General features: G+C 40.0%; 1 protein-coding gene across 1 annotated transcript in view; it reads left to right on the top strand.

Moving 5' to 3' along the window:
• The first annotated feature begins 2,655 nt into the window (after positions 1-2,655).
• Positions 2,656-19,892, top strand: part of si:ch211-276f18.2 (glucose-fructose oxidoreductase domain-containing protein 1) — a 41,159-nt gene continuing 23,922 nt past the window's right edge. The window contains exon 1 of the mRNA XM_038723815.1: positions 2,656-3,445. Within this exon, the coding sequence (XP_038579743.1) occupies positions 3,193-3,445 (253 nt within the window). The 5' untranslated portion in view covers positions 2,656-3,192. The remainder of the gene's footprint in view (positions 3,446-19,892) is intronic.

A 19,892-nucleotide genomic window follows, 5' to 3' on the forward strand; every position in this document is an offset into this window, starting at 1 on the left:
TGCACCATGTTGGTACTAATAAAGTCTCACAGTTATCAGTGCAAAGCAGCATGATTCTCTGTTACCTGTTTAACAAACACCTGCACATGAATAGGCTAATTATAGGCTACTGTATGTCCTGCTTAGAGGCACAGGATCATTTCTACTGGCACAATGCTTATAATATCTGCATTTAGATTTATTGATTCTGATTGTGAATTTGTGATTGAATAGGCCTAACCCAGAATATGATTGTGGTGTCACTAGCCTACTGCAAAGACTACAGTTTATTTGCAAGTCACATCACTTGCAAGTCGACCCCTGCGTTCCATCACGTCAATCCAATGATTTTCTGTAGCGTAGCAGCTTTGATTCATTCTTTCATCAGCTGATTTTACTCGTGGAGCTGCTTTCGTCAGATGAAGTCGGTGAGATGTGCTGGATGTGCAGGCTTTATTTTCCTTTGCTTTCTTCATTAGAGACTTTAGTGCAGTTTAGTACCTTGTCTGACTCCTTAGGCTACGTGTTTACTATCTTTTATTGTCGTCAATTTGGACTAAACACAGGAATGACCAGCCCCACATGTGACTGAATAGAAATGACTGTAAATTATGTAAAATGTGTTTCTTGCTGACAGACTCTCCGACTCTCTCTGACTTTTTTCTCCATATTAAAAGTTGATGGGAGAAATAAAAGAACGAAAACTAAACTTTCTAATAAATTAAGAAAGTTGTATGTGAGGCTTTTGTTGTTCAGACCTATTATGAACTTAGATTTTAACAAGACAGTGAATCATAAAACAAATCAAATAAAAGATTTTGCAGTGATACACTTTTACAAGTTTAATGTCATCTGTCCTGATGTATCAGATCAGTCCGATCAGCTACAGCGTCCAATCACCATACTACTGATTGGACTGATTGCTACTCAATAAGGGAGTGTGTCAATCGGTGAAGGATGCAGTGATGTATGACGGTCTGCAAGATGGTGGTGTGGAACATCTTCCAGTTCAAGCAAGGAGCGGGGAAACGACAAAAAGAGACTTGAGAAGCACCCAGTGACAAAACATCTGCTCACTGCCTCCCCTCACCCCAGCCCTCCCTAATGAACATTAGCTTCCCTCCAGGCAGTCAGTGGACATAAAGTTGGTAACTTAACTAGGTACTGCCATTTGCAACTCCCAACAAAGATCTTGTGAAAGTGAGATGCATCACTCAAGAGCTAAAACGGAGCGTTCAAAACACAGGCTGAAAAGAGGAGCTGCAACAATGTGTTTTTGTTCTAAATGTGGTGTTTTTTGAAAATTAAACCATGTGAACCTGTTCTCCTACAACATCTAAATAAAATGATGAACTTGAAAATCAGCTTACATGACCACTTTAACAACAATCTTTATTAAGACCTTTAATTTTCTTAACCAGAAAAATGCAACCAGAATTAGTAACTTTATTTTTTCAAGTGCAGCAAATGCAGACATGTTTTGTTTTTATTATTAGACATGCAAACATTCAAAATATGTTTTCTGTGCAGTAATTTCAGGTCAATACATACTGGACCTACCTGAGCACAGTGTGCGAGGTGTTCGCTCTATTAAACCCAAAGAAAGATGATGTGTGGAAAAGCTCAGCACATAGTGGCCATGATGATATTCAAATCCTCTCTTCTCTTCAAAGGCTTCTAAACCCTGCTGCAGAATACAAAGTAGCTCAACTCTATCATATCGTAAACCTAAAAAGATGATGTCTCTCCTGGTGACAGTTTCTGTCTGTCAGGCTGTGTTAAAGGATGCAGTATACCGTAGGGTTAGGGGTTCAGTTCCCCATGCAGCTGAGTGAGTAAAGCTTGGCAGTAGAGCTTGGTTAGCAGGCTGAAGTGAATGGAGCGATACAGATTCTGGATGAGGGGTGTGTGACAGAATTACAGGCAACATTCAACAACCAGGATAAAAAGAAGACAACATACAGAGGACTGATAACAGATGCATTGAAAATGGGAAAAATGTGATGTTTTCATTCAGAAATATTTATACATCGTTTTTTGGGACTTCTGGAACAACTGTTAATCTGAAATAACACGTATCGCTTTCCCTTAGCATTGTAGAAGAACATATTTTCTTATTGTAGTTGTGAATATTAAAGCACATGAATGAAGACATAATGAACAAAGTGCAGCAAGTGCACTAACGCCACCTGGCACATCATAGGAATATTACAGTAAATGTTATCATGGATGTTGACCTGAAATTTGAATAATGGCTGTTGTACTGTGACACGAGCTTATATTTCTTTTTTTTTTGTTTGTATTAGAATCACTCCACCACACAGCATAGCTCTTTCGGTGCATTAGGTTGCCTAATTCTGCCCTGGAGCGGAAGGGTTAAACTGGGGAGGAAAGCGCGGTGTCAAGTGACGCAAAGATAGACAGTAAAGACCGGAAATGGTGGTTGCATTAAAATAAATGTGTAGCCTACTGTCATTAGTACTACTACTACTCATGACATAATTAACAAAATAATCATAGGAAGAATCAGACGTGCAAGTAAAGGATCTTTGTAGCCTACCCTTTCCTACTCCAGTCATCGGCTACAATGGTGGAAAATATTATGCTCGTCACTAAAGCTTGTTTTTTTTAAATTAGTAGTGCTTCCTGTCGCCGTGTTATTGTCGCTGACTTGACAGGGCAGGTCTGAGCTGCAACAGCAAGCTGGCAGAGTGCTGCTGCTGCGGGATCCTCCGGGGAGCGGGCAGAAGGAGACGGCGGTGTTCCTGTAAGCATGCCGTGAGATAACACACCTTTCTGGCTCTCAGGTATTCCGTCTCGCTTGGTCTGAAGGGAGGGTCCATTTGGAAGAGGACTAACAAACCTAGGAAGGAGGTGACATGCCGTTCACTTATTGGCGCAGTCAGTGCGCTGATCGCTGTCAGACGTGGCCGAGGTAAAGACCGGAATGGTGCGTTTGAATTTCTATTTTTAACGCCTTGTTCGACTTTCCATCCGTTCTGGTCAAGTTTCCCGTTGGAGTAACGACATTACATGCCTGATCGCAGAGCCGGAGCGACGGGAAAATGCAGCACGGCGGGTGTTTGGCTGCAGGTGGATGGCCAACCTGACGGTCCAGGTCGCCGCTTCCCTCCCGTTCAGGTCTGGCTTCATCCGAAGCTGTAAAAACAAACTGAAAACAGAGTGAACCAGATCAGCCAGTAAACCCGCGCCATGCTTCCGGGGGTCGGCGTGTTCGGCACCAGCCTGACGGCCAGGGTGATCATTCCGCTGCTGAAGAATGAGGGCTTCGCCGTCAAAGCGCTGTGGGGCCGGACGCAGGAGGAGGCGGAAGAGCTGGCCAAGGAGATGAACGTACCTTTTTACACCAACCGGATCGACGACGTGCTGCTGCATCAGGACGTGGATCTGGTCTGCATCAACCTGCCGCCGCCTTTGACGCGGCAGATCGCAGTCAAAACACTGGGTGAGTCCTGCTGCTGCTGCTGCTGGGCTGGATGCTGCGGCCCTGATGTGGTGGGGGATGATGGTGGGCGGCGAGCTGACAGACAGGCCACTGATACTTTCTCACATCAACTTTGTGGGTTTATTGTACTGCAGTGATGTTGGTGTTGGCTGGGGATGAGGGTTATTGATGGCACTAGCAGCAGCATCTCTTTTCCTTTTCAGCATACCTCCTTTACTGATGAAGCTGCCTTCCTGGCTGACTTGTGAGGGTGCGGCGGGCCTTAAGGTGGAGTCAGGATTGTAGCGGTAGTGCTCTTGAGCAAGGCCCTGGACTTTAAGTGCAGCAGTGTGTGCAGTAGTCGTAGAGTAGAAGGAAGTATTGATCATTCACTCCTTGAGCACAGGATTTAAAATTTGACCTTGACAGAACCCCAAGAGAAGTGAACTGGACGCAGGAAAAGAGATGTAGAAAGAAAGGTTGTTCTAGTTTCAATCTGGAGCAATGCAGCTTATTTTTGAGACTGAATTTGGGAGCTGTGGAGCTGCTGTGAAAGAATGGTGGTGAGGACTAACGCGCTGTACTCTACACAGGCTTTATTTAACAACACAGTTTGGCAGCAGAGCTAATAGGTCAGGTTTGTGACTGAAAAACAAATGGGTCCAAAGATGCTTACTATCAATGGAGGAACATTTCTGATCTTAGCTACAAAACTGTTAGCGGGGAGTATAGGAGGTCTAAAAGGAGGGATTTTCCATTATTGATTAATCTTGAGTTCAGGTATCAACCATGACATGAACAATCACGATTAAATACGGTCTTAATAAATGCCATGAAATTCAGTCATAACACATGGTCTTCCTCACCAGATGGGAAAAAATGGACAGTTTTACATCTGCTGGCGAAGCTCATGTGATATGATCAGAAGCGCATGGGTGGCTGCTAAATGCACCTTTGTCACCTTTTGTTTCCAGGGTCATAAACAAACTTTGAATCTCACAAATAGATTCACATTGCAGCTGAAGCATCTGTAGTGCAACATTTTTTTTTACTGAGATTTATCTTCAGATGGTATAAACCTGAATACTCCATACATACAAATATAAATATTGGAAAAATAGATATGTACGGACAGGCATAACCCTGACTAGTGTTGTAGTCAAGACCGCCCAAACCGAGACCAAGGAGGGAGGGCGAGACCGAGTCAAGACCAAGACCTGTTCCTAACATTACATGACACACAATAAAATGTGGAACGAGATCATAGGTACTTCTCAAACGGATCTGAAAGATCCACATTACCATTAAAACACCCACATACAAAAACTGAGAGCTGAAATCAACGTACGCATCTTTATTCAACACTCCTTTTCCATGCTGACCATCGCAGGGAGGGGTGACAGTCGTTAACGGGAACATTTTTAATTAGGGTTATTGGTTGCATTTGAAGCAATATGTTTTACATCCAGTCAAAGTTAGGATGTTAACAAATAAATCAGACAATGCAAAAGCAATTCATTAATATTCCCAAAGTTATGGTCTTGACTGGTCTTGAAATAAAATCCAGAGTCCTCAAAGTCCGAGACCGAGACAAGACCGAGTACAAATGTGGTCGAGTCCGAGACGAGATCAAGACCATCAAAAAGTGGTCTTAAGACCGGTCTCGAGTACTACAAAACTAACCCTGACACATCGCGTTTTAATGTAACAAACTCCTGTTGACATGGTGTTTTTTGATTATCATAAATTGCAAGTTTTCCTCATGATCAGTTTGTTACGTTTGAATTAAAAAAGTCATTAACACATCAGGTTTGAACTGGGCGTGCTTCTGGAAAAAGTGTAGATAAGGCCTCTGTGGCTCTATTCCTTCTTACACTGCTGCCTTGTGTGCTTGTTGGCTTCAGTAAATTCTGTGGAGTGGCAGCGTGAGCTATCAAGAGGGATAGGCCTGAAGTACAGTAGACAGGGTGTATAACATGATTACAGTAATGTCAATATGTACTGTACATGCGCGCACTGAATCATAGGCTACACACTAATTCTCCTCCTTGTTGATTAGGTAAATAAATCCCTTTCTTCATCCCCTGTCTACATTCATGCATGTGACAAAGCTTGTGAGGTACAAATGTAGCCCTGTATGAAAGTTGAACAAGCCAGCTGATCCCGAGCCAGAATCACTAATCATGTCCCAGTGAACTTGACTCAACCTGCACACCAACCACTGCAAACGTGTCAATGGTCATTCTTTCTCTCTTTCTCCCTTTCCTGTCAGCTCATTTCCTCACGGCATCATTGTGTGAGCGCAGCATGTTCCTTCCCGCCCACCTCTCTTCCTCAGCCAAGTCTGGGTCCAATGCTATTTGCATTCTGTTGGATGACAAACATAAAACAGTGTTTGCAAATTCTGTTGAACCTCGTTTCATTGATCAGACCAAGTCAGAATATGTGCTTTTGGAGTTCGCTTCGATGTTAATATATAATAATACCTTCTCCAACCTGTTCTCCACCAACAGCCAAAAACTCAAAGATATTCAATTTACAATGATATAAAACAGAGAAAAGCAGCACATCTGCACATTGTAGATGCTGGAATCAGAGAATGTTTGGCATTTTTGCTAGATAATAGATCTAAATGATTAATTGACTAATCGTTTCAATTGTATAAAGTGTGGATGCACTTTACGTGGAACTAGCTTCTCCAAGTGGTAGCGGGAATGCAAATTTGTCTAAACCTACTGGGGAAAAAAAGACCAAGCGTAAACCTCGACAATTCTAGGATGAGTGCCAAATAACCCGCATAATCTGAAGAAATGCATTGCCAGAAAAGAAAAAAACAGGGTTGCTTTTTTAGAGCTCATATCTGAATAGTTTAAGAACATACATGTTTTTCTCAGGACAGCAACAATATTACAATTTGTATTTTGCATCTACAAGTGTTTTTTTAGATTTCTGCATCTATCTCAAAACATCCACTAAATAGACAGAACATTTGACGTCAGACAAAATTTCAGTGTATTATATCACTATAATGCATGACATCCCCCAAAAACTCTTATGCAACCAGTGACTGGTCATTGACAAGAACAGCCAGCTGTGTAAGAATGCAAAGCTAACTTCCTCTTCTGTCAGGGTGTGTGAGCTGATAGTAATGTGCCTATGGCCGGCTTATTGCTTATCTGATGAACTAAATTGATATGTGTGATCAGACTTCTTCAACGGATGAATTTGAACTTTGGCTTTGAAGACATTTCCGTTTATGTGTTATTTTCTGACTTGCTTGCATGTCTAGACCCCCCCTCCCCCTACACACACGCACACACACACACACACACACACACACACACACACACACACACACACACACACACACACACAGAGTCAGAAGGTGATATGTAGTTGGCGTATTAGTATTATGGATGGATTATTGAACTAGCCTACCAAGTAGAGGCCCAGGGCCCTTGGATAAAATTACATTTGTTGTTGTATAGTCAATCAAATGACTAGAAAGAGACACAAAACAACTACAAAGAGATGCAAAATGTTGAAATAGAGAAGTAAAATGAGTAAAAAGAGCCATAAAATGACTAGAGATAGGTAAAATGACCCTAGTTGGATGAGTATAGAATTAAACGACAAAGTGAACCATAGGGACCTGAAATGGTAAGGAAAGTGGAAAAACACTGCTACAAGTCAACAACATGCTCCACGTGTTGTTCAGGTTTTACTAGAGTAGGCTCATATCCTCAATCCAGAAACTTGTCCTCATTACGGCAAACCAGTCAGTCTTGTTTAGCCGCATCTCTCCTTTCTCTTTCTTACTACTATGGCATTTCTAAGGCGTCTGATGTCACTTAGGATTTCTTGGTGTGGTGGGAAGACAGTGGCAGCAGAGGGAACCTCACACGGTTATTTTCTCATTGTATCAATTAAATGTTTGATCTATATAATGTTTGAAAATAGTGATGGATGCCAAACTTAATGTCCTTCAACCACTCAAAAACTATTTTTTGTTAGTATCACTTTTTAAGATTGTGCTGTTATTGTGGTAAGTCTTCATCATATTGTTCCTGCTGTGTGTTGTTGGGGCAGCAGCTTGTTTGTATGTGGGGGCCAGATACTAAGAGTGAATCTGAGTGCTGAGTGAAATGTAACACGAGACAGAGTTTCAGGTGGACTTTCAGTCCCTTTGTGCAGTTTCGTTTTGACAGGGGGAGGAGGAAGTGGTAGGAGAGGAGCCCTACAGCTCAGCTCTGTGTGACCTGGAGAGTTTTACAGTGATGATGAGCAACAGGCACGGAAGCGTATCTTTTTATAGCAGTTAACGTCACTTCATGTCATTTGTGCAAAGTCCCCTTCATCACTTTGTTCCATGATTAATGCGATTATGAAATAAAACATATTCTGTTATTACATAATAAGAAAAAAGCAACATAAACCACAATGGAGTTGAAAACGTCAAGCAACATTAAACACAGCAGTAATGACTCAACCCACATGACTACTGAATAGGAATAAGTTTTAGTGAGTTTTCTGTATCAAAACCATTGGTCTAATTAATGATACTGAGCTGATTTGTTTAGCAATATGGTAGGGTCGGTCCAACTAAAGACCAGATACACACACACTTCTGTTGAAAGGCTTCCTCAAAGCTTTTTAAAGTATGTCCAAAATGAATCCGATCTCTCTCTTGTGTCTGAGATAGAACCTATCAGGTATCCAGTCTGTGCGTGCTGAGCTGCACAGCCGAACGTTTGCACATCCTTGCCGACTGGACCAGACTGTGCTGTCTCAGAATAGCATCTAATGCTTATCACACTCCAATAATATTTTGAAAGAAAGTAAATGGGCAGTTTGGGTAATTACCCATCCTCCATTGCTTTATTAATGTTCAGATGTACCCTTAAAGCTGCTCTAATCTGAATTTTTACTGTATATGGGTCAAATGACTATGTGTTAAATGGCCAGTCGTAGTGACGAACCCAAAGAGGATTGTAACCCGACTGCGTTTCCTGTCAGCTCTATGGAGCGTTTTGTTTAGGCAACTTTTCTGGTTTTACAGTACATAACTTTACTGTATTGGTACATTCTCACCGCTCTCATCTCTTTCTTTCGCAGCAGGCTAGCTATGGCGAACCAACTAGAAGCTATCTGCACAGCACCAAACAATAGACAGACTAGTTAGCAACCAGCTGAGCTAACAGGGAATATAGTGGAGCATCTAGCAGCTAAAGAGTCAGATGTTTTCCTTAAGAGTCAGTGGGCCAAAACAAAGCAAAGTTTCGAGTGAATATTGGACTTACAATCACCTAGTAGCCAAATGAATGCTAATGTTTTGCTGTGTCTGCTGGATGTGTAAATATGAAATTGTTTACTTTCACCATAACAATAACTAAGTTGTTGTTTAGCTAAGTTAATGCAAGTTTAAAGCTACGCTGATTTTACAGCATCTGATAGTGCCCCAAGTCCTTACCAGCTAACTGTCTGTGTTTTGAAACTTGAATGCTACTGGATAGCTGTAATACAATCAGGGAGTGTATCTTTAAGTTGCCTCAAGACAGGCTGTAACACACAATAGGATATTTTCAGACTTACATGGTTACTAACTTGGATATTACACACAAAAGACTAAATCAAATAATTTAATCAAAGTGGTGCCATACAGATAAAATGTTCTCTTGACACCTACTACTTTACCTCCACTCTAATGAAAACCTGTCAAATGTTTACATAGGGTCAACTATCTGACACACTGACATGAAACTCAAGACCTGTTGAAAAGATATTTTTCTAAAAGTGCTTGAAGTAAATTCTATCCGAGTTCAAGTGTTATTTTGATGAGTTGATGTGCTTTTTAAAAAAAATGCCACTCAATATAAAAAATTAATACATGAATAAACTAAGAGGAACCTTACATAATTCAGACTGTTTAATACTGTAGTGAGCAGGATAAGATGTATTGAATTTAATGTATCATCAGCACTCTGATGAGCTCTCAGACACCTGCTCCGAGGGCCCCCCAAAGAGCTATTTATAACCTGACTGCAAAGGGCAAGCAGGCGTCATCATAAATACATGTTCCTACTATTGATGCTCTTATGCAACTGCACTTCCGACCGGTGATGAGCTCTTTGGCAGCCCACTCAACTTTTTTTAAAGGGCTAGTAGACCCAAAATACTCCAAGAAAACTGGTAGAGATTAGAAAGTTATTCTGTAGCCAGCTGCTTTTTGACATCATATATTAATTTAAATGTAACACAATGGAAATGAAATAAAGATGCTATTGTGCATATTTTTCCATTTATCAAAAGAGGATAAAACCATTTTTGGCCATTACAATGGTGGCAGCAACCTACAAAGGTTTTTTCCACCTTTTTCAACAAGCCTACATCGAGCTGGTTATGTACTGCCAATTAAAGCATTTGTCCCTTTACAACACTGAACTTCTGGAAAGACCCATCAAGTTTGTATTGTGTTTGTTGAAGCTAGCAAACTAGGCTAACTAGCTTCATATAGTGCTTCACTGTGTACACTATGTACTTAATTGCGTAGTGCGTGAATTTTGACAGGTATTGGTATCTCAAATCAAACACAGACGTTGTGAAAATGACTACCACAGCATTTGACCGCTTCTTCTTCTTCTTCTTCTTTTTAATAGCGAATTGTAACCGCTGGATCATTATTGTTACCATTTACTGCAATTGTCACCACCAAAATATCTGCCGGCTTGTTTGCTCACTTGACTTGACAGAAAAAACGAATTGACTTTTACTTGCTTGTGTGTGCATTCGCAACCACTGCAGCTTTCTCTGCCATCAATTTTCCAAGTTTAAAAGTAGGTCTGTGGTCCCTCCCCTTCTGCTACGTAGCCAAGATGGCGACCATTGAGTGGGAAAACTGTCGCAGCAAGAATATCAGATATTCAGTTTTTCTTGCAGCGTGTGAGATTAGCCAAGACACTGCTAGGCTATTTATACCCTTTTTAACCTTTCTGGAAAAGCAATTTTTGTCCACTTATCAAGATATGACTATTAAAAAAAAAAGGCACATAACTTCAAGCCTAAAAATGAACTAGGGCTGGGCGATATGGCCAAAAATGTTCACGATAAAAACGTGAAAAAATTCGATGTCGATAATTATCACAATAAAAAAAAGTTTAAATGCTAATTCTTGCCCCTGAATGAAAATTGAATGGCCAGATGGTTAATTGTGTGGTTAAACTATACTTTATGGTCAGAACGTGACAAACACTTGATGCCAAACAATGGATCACTTTATATATCTGAGCTAGAATATTCAAAACAACTTTTTTTCAAAAAATATTATTAGTAAATCTATTTGCATCCCTTTTCCTCAACAAAATAAACATCTTAATATAAAAAGTAAGTGCTAATTTGTTTGATTCTAATGAATTAAATCAAATATTTATTGACAATATATTGAACATTTGTTATATTGTTATTGAGGAAAATTATATTGCGATAATTATCAATATTATTTTATTGCCCAACTCTAAAATTAACTAAACTATGCTTTTACCCAACTTAATGTAACCAGGCTTGAAAAGGCTTTCCACACCAGAAAGAAAGGCTGCATCCACTCCATTTTCTTTAGTTTGACTTCCCTGGTATGCATCAGTCTGATGGATTAGGGCCTTTGGGTTGAGCTGTGTTTCAGAGCGGGTTTGGGCCAGACAGCAGCTTCAGATGGCCTGCCAGCGGAATGCCACAGATGGAGAGGTACGCTGCCCTTCCCAGGCCTTCTTTTTCAGTGTCAGCGCTTGTTTTTTTTCACCATAGAGTTTCCCACTTGTTCACATTCATGTTCTCCTGGATGTCCATTAGTATGCTAATGGTAGCCTGGGTGCATGTGTGTGAATGATCGTGTGAGAGAGACAGAGAGGAAGGGATGGAGAGACTACGAGGAGCAGTAAGGTTCCTGTGAAATTGCCTTTGTATATCAGATGAATGGCTGAATAGGGGAGGCTCTGTCAGCCTGCCGCCACGCTGTGCTGACAAGTGAGCATTCCTGAAGAAAACAGGGAAAGTAGAAGACCTCCCCATCCCCGCCCCTTCAAAGTGACGCTTTTCTTCTGCATGGACCCAGAAGGAACCGTTGTGTGGCTGTGAACTTGGGCTGCAGGCTTTGGATGAGGAATCACATTGTGTTATTTAATCCAGGGGCAAGAGAGAGGGCAAGCTTTTAATATGGAATTATTTCCAATACATATAAAGGATAGGTTGGAGGCCGGCTGTCATAAGGAATAATTCTGCGTTATTAGACTGAGGTTTTTTTTCTATTATTAAATTACAGTGGAGGGCTTTTTTCTTTGTATTTTTGCCTTTATTTTATCAGTGGAGAAGTGAAAGGTGAGAGAGAGAAAGGGTGACACGCAACAGAGGTCCCCATCCAGACTTGAACTGGGGACCTTGTGATTATATGGTCGCTGTCCTAAACCTCTAGGCCTCCAGGGTGAGCTTAGATGCGGAGGACTTCTAATAAGAATTTATTTTTCATCTAATCTAATTTTTCCCACAATGCCTAAATATCAGGATGGTCTCTAAATGGCAATGATGACATTTTAGGTTTAACCCACTTAGATTGCAGTTATTACCAGCAATTAGAACTGCATGATAAATATTATGATATTAACAGGGATATTTTCTGATATCGATATACAGATGGGTAACAAATTAAAAGGATAAACTTGGTAAGGTATTGGTCCACCACAACCCTCCAAAACAGCTTCAGTGGTCACTGTCATATAAGTCTGTGGAACACTACTGGAGGTGAGGCAAGACGCTTTACATAATATTAACCACATAAAAGCAACATTGAGAAATATAAAAAGACATTTAAATACAATTTAAAAAAAGAGCAAAACAACAAGATAAAACAGGACAGTAAAAGTTACAGTGCAGTGTCAGATATTAATCAAAAGCCTACCATTTGATTTAATAAAAGGCAGCTTAGGGATGAACACCATTCTTCCAAAAGATATTCCATCATTTGGTGTTGTGTAGGGGTGTGTAATGTGTATCATTTGAGACAAATATTATTCGAGAGAGAACTGACGTAGCAGCTGGGAAACCTTACAATGCCTGGACAAAAAGAGTAGAGCTATTTTTCCGGGCGCGGTTAGCTTAGTTGGTAGAGTGTGTCCCACGTACAAGGCTGAGTCCTTGCTGCAGCATCCCAGGTTCGAGTCCGGCCTGCAGCCCTATGCTGCGTGTCGCCCCCTGTCTCTCTCCCTCATTTCCTTGTCTCTCCACTGTCCTATCAAATAAGAAATATTAAAAAAATATCTAAGGGAATTATTTTGCCCTCCGCTTCCTAGTTTGACAGCATCTGCCACATATTATGTGACGCCAACCCATAGGAGCACAGTGCACTCTTCCGTTCAGAGATGCTCACAAATCTTTGAGCTTGAGTCTAAGTCAAGTCTCAAGTCACTCGTGGTTATAATGAATGTTGTATCACCTGCTGTCAATCCAGGGTGCTTATAACACTGCATAGCTATAACGAATTCTGTAGCTGTAACCTGTTTTTCACAGAGCACAACCATGTAATGTGCGATGCAATGCTATGTGCAATTAACTAGCCTACTGTAAGTCAAAACACACTGCAGACTCTCAAACCCAGTGTAATGTTAACTAAATAAAACTGTAACGTTACATGATCAACAATAAACCTGTAACCTGTTTCAGGCAACGTTAATTATATAATTAAATAATTAACGTGATGGCAGCCAGCAGGACGTAAATGATTACGTTAAGATGGCCAATGCTGAGCTAAACATGTTTACTAACTTCAGGTTACTAACCTATTTTGCGTTCAGCGCTTCTTTGTTTGGGTCTTGTTGTATGAAGTTTTAAAGGCAAAGTTTATGATGAATGGCACAGCAGCTACTGGTGTTTGTTGTCCTCTCTCATGTGTGGCCACGCGCAGCTCATACGTGTTACGTAGGCAGGTTATAGTTAAGGCAGGGAGGGGAATAACAGCAAGCTCATCAAACGTTTCCTAAAATGAAACATTGTTCACAAGACCCGCACCTCGAGTCTCAAGTCGAGTCTGAAGTCACTGTGTGTGCAACTTAAGTTGGACTCGAGTCCGAGTCTCAAACTCGAGTCCCCATCTCTGGTTCACAACTGTGAAATAGCAAAGCAGAAAGAAGAATGATATCTATTTCACTGAGATTTGGAGACAGTGAATACCATAGCATATGATTCACATCATCTTCATACTCACCAAACCTCAAACTCATCTGGATATTTCTCAAGTTTTTCCTTTAATTTATCCGTGTCTGTGTATGACGAAATGGCTAATGTATGCAAAATCACATGTAAAGTCAAACTAACTTTTAGCAATGAACTGTGTTCCACTTTTATGTATTATATGAGACCACTCTTTATATGTGTAAAATGGAAATTAGTAGAACAATATGATAAGAACATATATAATCATTGTATATGATTCAGCTGAAAATTTATGAATAATCATTTTAATCAATTAGCCCTTCCAGCAATGATAAACAATTTATTACTATATTTTATGGACCAATTATTTCTTATAATAGAGACAGATGTCTGTAATACTTTGTTAGTAGCATTTTTTGTTTAGGTCAGCTTAGTTGTCTCTGTTCTTCATCATTGCTATTATATCATGTTATGACAATGATCTGCATTAATTTATACTACTCTTTTCCACCCTAAAATACTTCACTGATGAGACTGTTATAACACACCCACTGTTGCATGCCAAAACAAAGATACCTGCGTAATAAGCTGTAGTATTGGGAAATCACTTATGAAATATTTTCATCTTGCGCAAACACGTTAGGTAGTTTGTGTCTGTTCATGAGAATTTTCTCTAATGCATTACTGACGGTGCAGTGTGTCATGAACTTTATCTGGCTCTTTAGTTTCTGTCCACAGCTTATCCTGTGTATTCCCAAGGTGAAGCTGTTCCATTGTAGGCTTGCTCAGATGTCCTTCATGTGCCAGTGTTCAGGAATAGGCCTATCTGTGTTGCTTAATTGGCCATCAGGGACTGAGGACAAGAGGCAGTGTTAGATCTGAGGGCAGAGGGGTGACGCTACTGTCTGATCCTGATCATGTGGCCTTGTTCTTCCCCTGGCACTGACACTATTACTACAGTGTGTTTTGGGCTTATTCTTTCAGATATAAGTGCTTTGTATGATAGGATATGAATGGTGAGAAACACAAAAACATTTAGCATTTAGTATTCAGACAAAGTGTAGATGACTTTACAGTCAAACAGCTGCAACAGGAAGTGATATTTTGGTACACCGCAGTGGTGTGTCTCGCTTCCTGTGTACAGTGTTTGTGTGACATTGAGGATTCTTCTCAATCACTTCCTGCTAACAACAGGTAAAATATATCATCATTATTTTCTCTCCAAGCTCACGTCCAAGAGACATGGAATCTGATCTACCGTCCAAGTCAGAGATGACACAAACCCTTTTCTCCATTTCTAAAATATCTTCTTGGGTTCACGTTACTGAAGGCTCATAGCTCTTTCCATCCTTCTGAATTTTGCCACATAGAGTGTCCAGCTTGTTGTCATGCATGACTCAGTGATACTGATAGCATGGGGCTAAGTATATTCCAACAGTTTTCCACTGACTCAACTAGCCTGCCACAGAGACACAAACACAAACAGCAGGGAAACAGGTGCACTTACCAGTAGAAATTAATCATACTTTTTATAGGAGTGATGTCTCGGAGAAGAAGGAAAAGGATGTACATTTCTGCAGGTGCATGAAACAGCTGCCTAAATTATAATCTGTATATAATGGTGTTCAAAGGAATAGTTCAAAATATAGGGATATAGACATATTTGGTTCCTGAGAATGCGATAACAAGATCAATATGTCATGTCTATATGTTAAACTGGGCTTAATTAATGGAAATTTGGGGGCAGTGGAACAACAATGACATATTATCACCTTTTTAAAGTTGTTATGGTGAATTTGTTGGCAAATAGTTGATTATTTAGCAAAAACATTTAAAGCATAATTTTCTCTCTGTCAGAGTCTTCTCAGTCTCCTCCAAATGGTATGTTAGATTCCTGAAGCTGTAGCTGGTTCCTGGCAGTTGTAGCTAGCTTTTTTGCTAGCTGTTGTTGACTTTAGGCCTCTCCACTTCTTTTGTTTGTTTTTATCTGTTTCTTTTGGGATTTTTTGTAGCTTTTTATCTTTTGGAGGAGTCTGTTACTTCTCTCAAGGAATTTCTATAGCATATTTTTATTTTCTGTCTCACTTATTTCCCCCTCCCCCGCCAACAGGATGAGACAGAAGGCCGCCCACCCTGAGCCATGGTTCTGCTCGAGGTTTCTGCCTCTTAAAAGGAAGTTTTTCCTTGCCTGTGTCGTCAAGTGCTTGCTCATGGTGGGAATTGTTGGCTAATAGCACAGAGTACGGACTCGACCTGCTCTATATGAAAAGCGCACTGAGATAACTGTTGTTGTGAATTGGCACTATAGAAATAAAACTGAATTGAGATCTCCTCATTCATACAGTTTGGAATGAGGGTGTCAAGGACACATCCACTAAGTCTGTCTTTGTAAAAGATTTCTGGCGCTATGATATTTATACCTCAAAATGCTAATATAAATATTATGCTAGTATCATTAGCATCAGATAAGATAGCATCAGACATTTCCCAACTGCATGACTATTATTCTGAAACACACATACCAATATATTTCCACGTATACATATAATAGTAATACCTACATTCATAAAGGTTTGGAAGTTAAGTTAAAAATATCCTCAAACTGTTTTTTTTGCCAGTTTTGTTACAACTTGTGACTTTCTGTTCATGGCTGCTTTATATAGGATGGCATTTCAGATTTTTCCTAGCAACCAATTTACAAATTACTAAATTTTAACTACCTGAAATATTTTTAAGGTATTAATGGTGCAACCTGATTTAGGAAACACTAGTTTTTCATACTATCCATATATTTTTTGCTGGCGCAACCGAATCCAGAAGTCTTCAGTATGTGGGCTTTTCCTCCGTAGTCATATTTAGTAACTATTCTGTCACCAAATTCAATCTGTGCTCCATTTCCCTCAATCTTCTTTTTTCGTTCTGCTCCACTTTTCCTCTCTTGACTCCGGTGCCAGACAGAGTGTTAGGCGGGGCATCATCACCATGACAACAATCCAACTTCAACCAAGCATCTGTGTGATTTTTCTCCCTCTCCTCCCCTCCTATCGTTTTACTAATTATAAAGGGAAGCTCATCTGTCACTGTCCCTCTCCAGAGCGACCCTGACAGTGAGGTGGATAATAGTGGAGCTTCACTGGCACACAGCTGTTCAGAGGAAGCGTCTTCGCCCTGTGGTGAATGCTAGTCAGTGAAGATGTCTTTATCTATTAGTTTGTGCCTCAGGACACGAATGGTCAATAATGGACACTTACTGTCTTTTATCACAGTTTCAGCTCATGGTACATGTGTTTTTCTCCCCTGTTCATGTCAGTGTTTATTTAGGATCTTCAACACATTAGATCTCCAGGCTGCATGTTGCGACTCCTGAAACTTTCACTTGTTGAACTGTGTTCAAAAGGTGGAATTCCTCTTGATTATTTTTGCTGTGCTCCCTGTCGTATGCAGTTGGGAAGTTTAGGATTCAAATGAATAACAAGGATGTGCAGTGAGTCACGTGCTCCTTACAAGTGCACAATGTAGATGTGTCTATTAGTAATCACTGCTGTTTATAGAAAAAGTGCATTACTTTTAGGTGGCCAGAAACTATTAGCCCTCTGCTGCCAATTAGCATTCAGAGCATCCTCCCATCACCTCCTTCATTCACTCCTCAGCAGCCTCGTCGACACAAAGATGCCCTTCATGGCCCTGACAGAAGCCACCAGAAAAGAGGGCTTGAGCTCACCTCTTGTTTGTAAAAGCTTGACTTCTCCCAAATGTCACAAACTTTCTCACCTATCAGCTGAAAAAGCACCCTGTTTCCTTTTATTGCTTCTGAATTGGAATTCGAAAGCGAATTATGGAGATGGTGATTTAATATGAGGGTGCAGGAGGGATTGTTTAGTGGTAGACATTAAGTCTCTGTGGATATAAAGAGAAATTTATGTTATAGTTCCAGGTGGCAATGCATTCATGTAAAAATATGATAGATCTTGTGACCTTCATTGATACAGTAGAACTCCAAAAGTGGAAAAAATGCAATCCATATTAATTTACACTATAGATTTGCCCCATTTGCCATAAAAATAAAAGTCTGGTTAATATTTTAGTATTTTTTTTTTTTTTGTATAATTTGGACCGACCCAGATGGGTTTACAGGACACACTAGTTTGTCAGTCATCCAAACTACTGCAAAACACCTTCTGATCACAAATGTACATTACCTCAGGTTATATACTAAATAAAGTATTTTTTTTCTGAAAGAAAGAAAGAAAGAATAACCAACTCAGTCTTAACGCATTGTCCATATTTAAAAATCAGTTTCTATGATTATCTCAATAAATAAATATTGCATTGTTCCATTATAGTAGAAAAGAGCCATTGTATAAATCTGCTTTTCTACTTCTAGACTGACATACCATCCAACTTTATAAGTTGTAAAATAAAATTTTTAGACTTCAATTGGAAGAGCATGGGAACATAAGTATCCACATCTCTTTTGTATCCCTTGGGGTAAAATATCACATTCCTCCCAGGTCAATGGAGCTTCTAACATGCAAGGTTTTTCACAGTGCAGCTACAGTACACAATAAATTGATATTGATACTTGGTGAAATATTAAATTAGTCATTCAATCTATTATTTATGACCCCCATAGTCTGTCACCAAAACATTAGGAGCAGTCACTGCAGTTTCTATGGGACAAATAATCACTTGCCTTTATATTATTGATGACCGCTGGCAGTCTCACTAGGTGTTGTCTAATGCAGCTTACCGAAGGCATGTGAACAAATTGCTCACACATTGCAGGGCTCTATTAATCCCACCATCCACTTCAAAGCAGCTTGTAATGGTCTGCCATTTATTCCGCTCTGCTAATTAATGTATTGGGATACATACACAGGAGTAAACATGGGTAGTTTACCCAAAGCAATAAAAACCCACCTCAACCAATCATTAGTACGTAAACACGCTGAACTGCTCTTTGAATCACCTTAGTTTGGCAATTACAGGAACAAAAACAATAAGCATGTCTGGACAGTCTTCTCTGCTTTACCTATACCTGATAAAGGCTGTTGTGATAGGTAAATGCAAATGACACAGAGTTCTTCTGAAATAGTTTTTTGGAAGGAGGAAGACAGGTCTGTTTTTTTGGCAGCCATGTTTAATTTGTCTCAGTTTGTGTGTTACTATAAGCACATAAAGTGTGCTAATTTGGGTGCTGTGTGTGTCACAGTGATTAGAAAGTTAATTAGGATCTATAGGACCACAGGGGTTGTAGACGGAGGCCTGATCACACACAGACACGTAAAAGCTATTGTATTAGTCTCCTTTTTTGCAATATTTATGCAGTGCATTAAATGCTGATAAATCTTCAGTGGTAACGGGGGTTAGGGTTACAGCCTATGATAACTGTTCATGAAGCCCAAAATGTCACAGTCTGGCTTACCACTTGGCTACACGATCCATCTATATTGCTATAACACAGATTCTAAGACATATTTTTTTGTCATTTTGGTGAACTGACCCTTAATAATACATTCTCAAAATAACATTTCCTATATGATAGTTTACACAACATTACAATAAACCCTACTGTAACCAATCCTAGCACTGTTAACTAATGTTAGAAGAGTCTATTGTTTTTTTCAGTTTAAGATACTTCAGGAAGTTATTACTAAACCATTGCTAAAATGACAATTTCCTAAGATCTAACAGCCTGGGAAATTAATAAAATTTATGTTTTGAGAGCCTGCAGACAACTGTTACTTGTAGTGTGTCTGTGCTAATATAGCAGCCTTCTGAGTTCACACCCATCATTAACATGTGCTTTTAGTGCTAGAGCGCATTAGGAACCACTTGGTCAGAAGCCACTCCTTCGGTTACTATTCTTCTCCATTGTAGCCAGCAAGCCAGGGGTTAATGGCAGCACTTAAACACATTTAGGAATGCTAAACTCCTTGCAACTCAAGGGCATTAGCTGAAGGGGAAAGCTGGCTGAGTCAGACTAATGCTTGTGCTGTGCACTAATGGACCTGAAGTTGCAACAAGACAGTACAGCAACCTGCTGTTGTTTTATCATTCCTGTAAGTGTGTTGGATGTAGTCAATTTTGGTTACCATAGACTGAAGACTAGAAGGAAACACACAGAACCACCATCTGTCTGATAGCTCTCAAGTTGTAAACATTACTGTTTATCAGACAAAAAAACTATAGATGCTGCTGGAGCAGGGTGTTTCTGGGGGCCTTTCCTCAATGATTACAACAGTTGAGTGGTTTAAGCCCCAGTTTTAGTACA

This window comes from Micropterus salmoides, unplaced genomic scaffold (genome assembly GCF_014851395.1).
Source record: "Micropterus salmoides isolate LMB-PRFRI ecotype aquatic unplaced genomic scaffold, ASM1485139v1 Ms_hic_scaffold_1, whole genome shotgun sequence".
Taxonomy (NCBI): domain Eukaryota; kingdom Metazoa; phylum Chordata; class Actinopteri; order Centrarchiformes; family Centrarchidae; genus Micropterus; species Micropterus salmoides.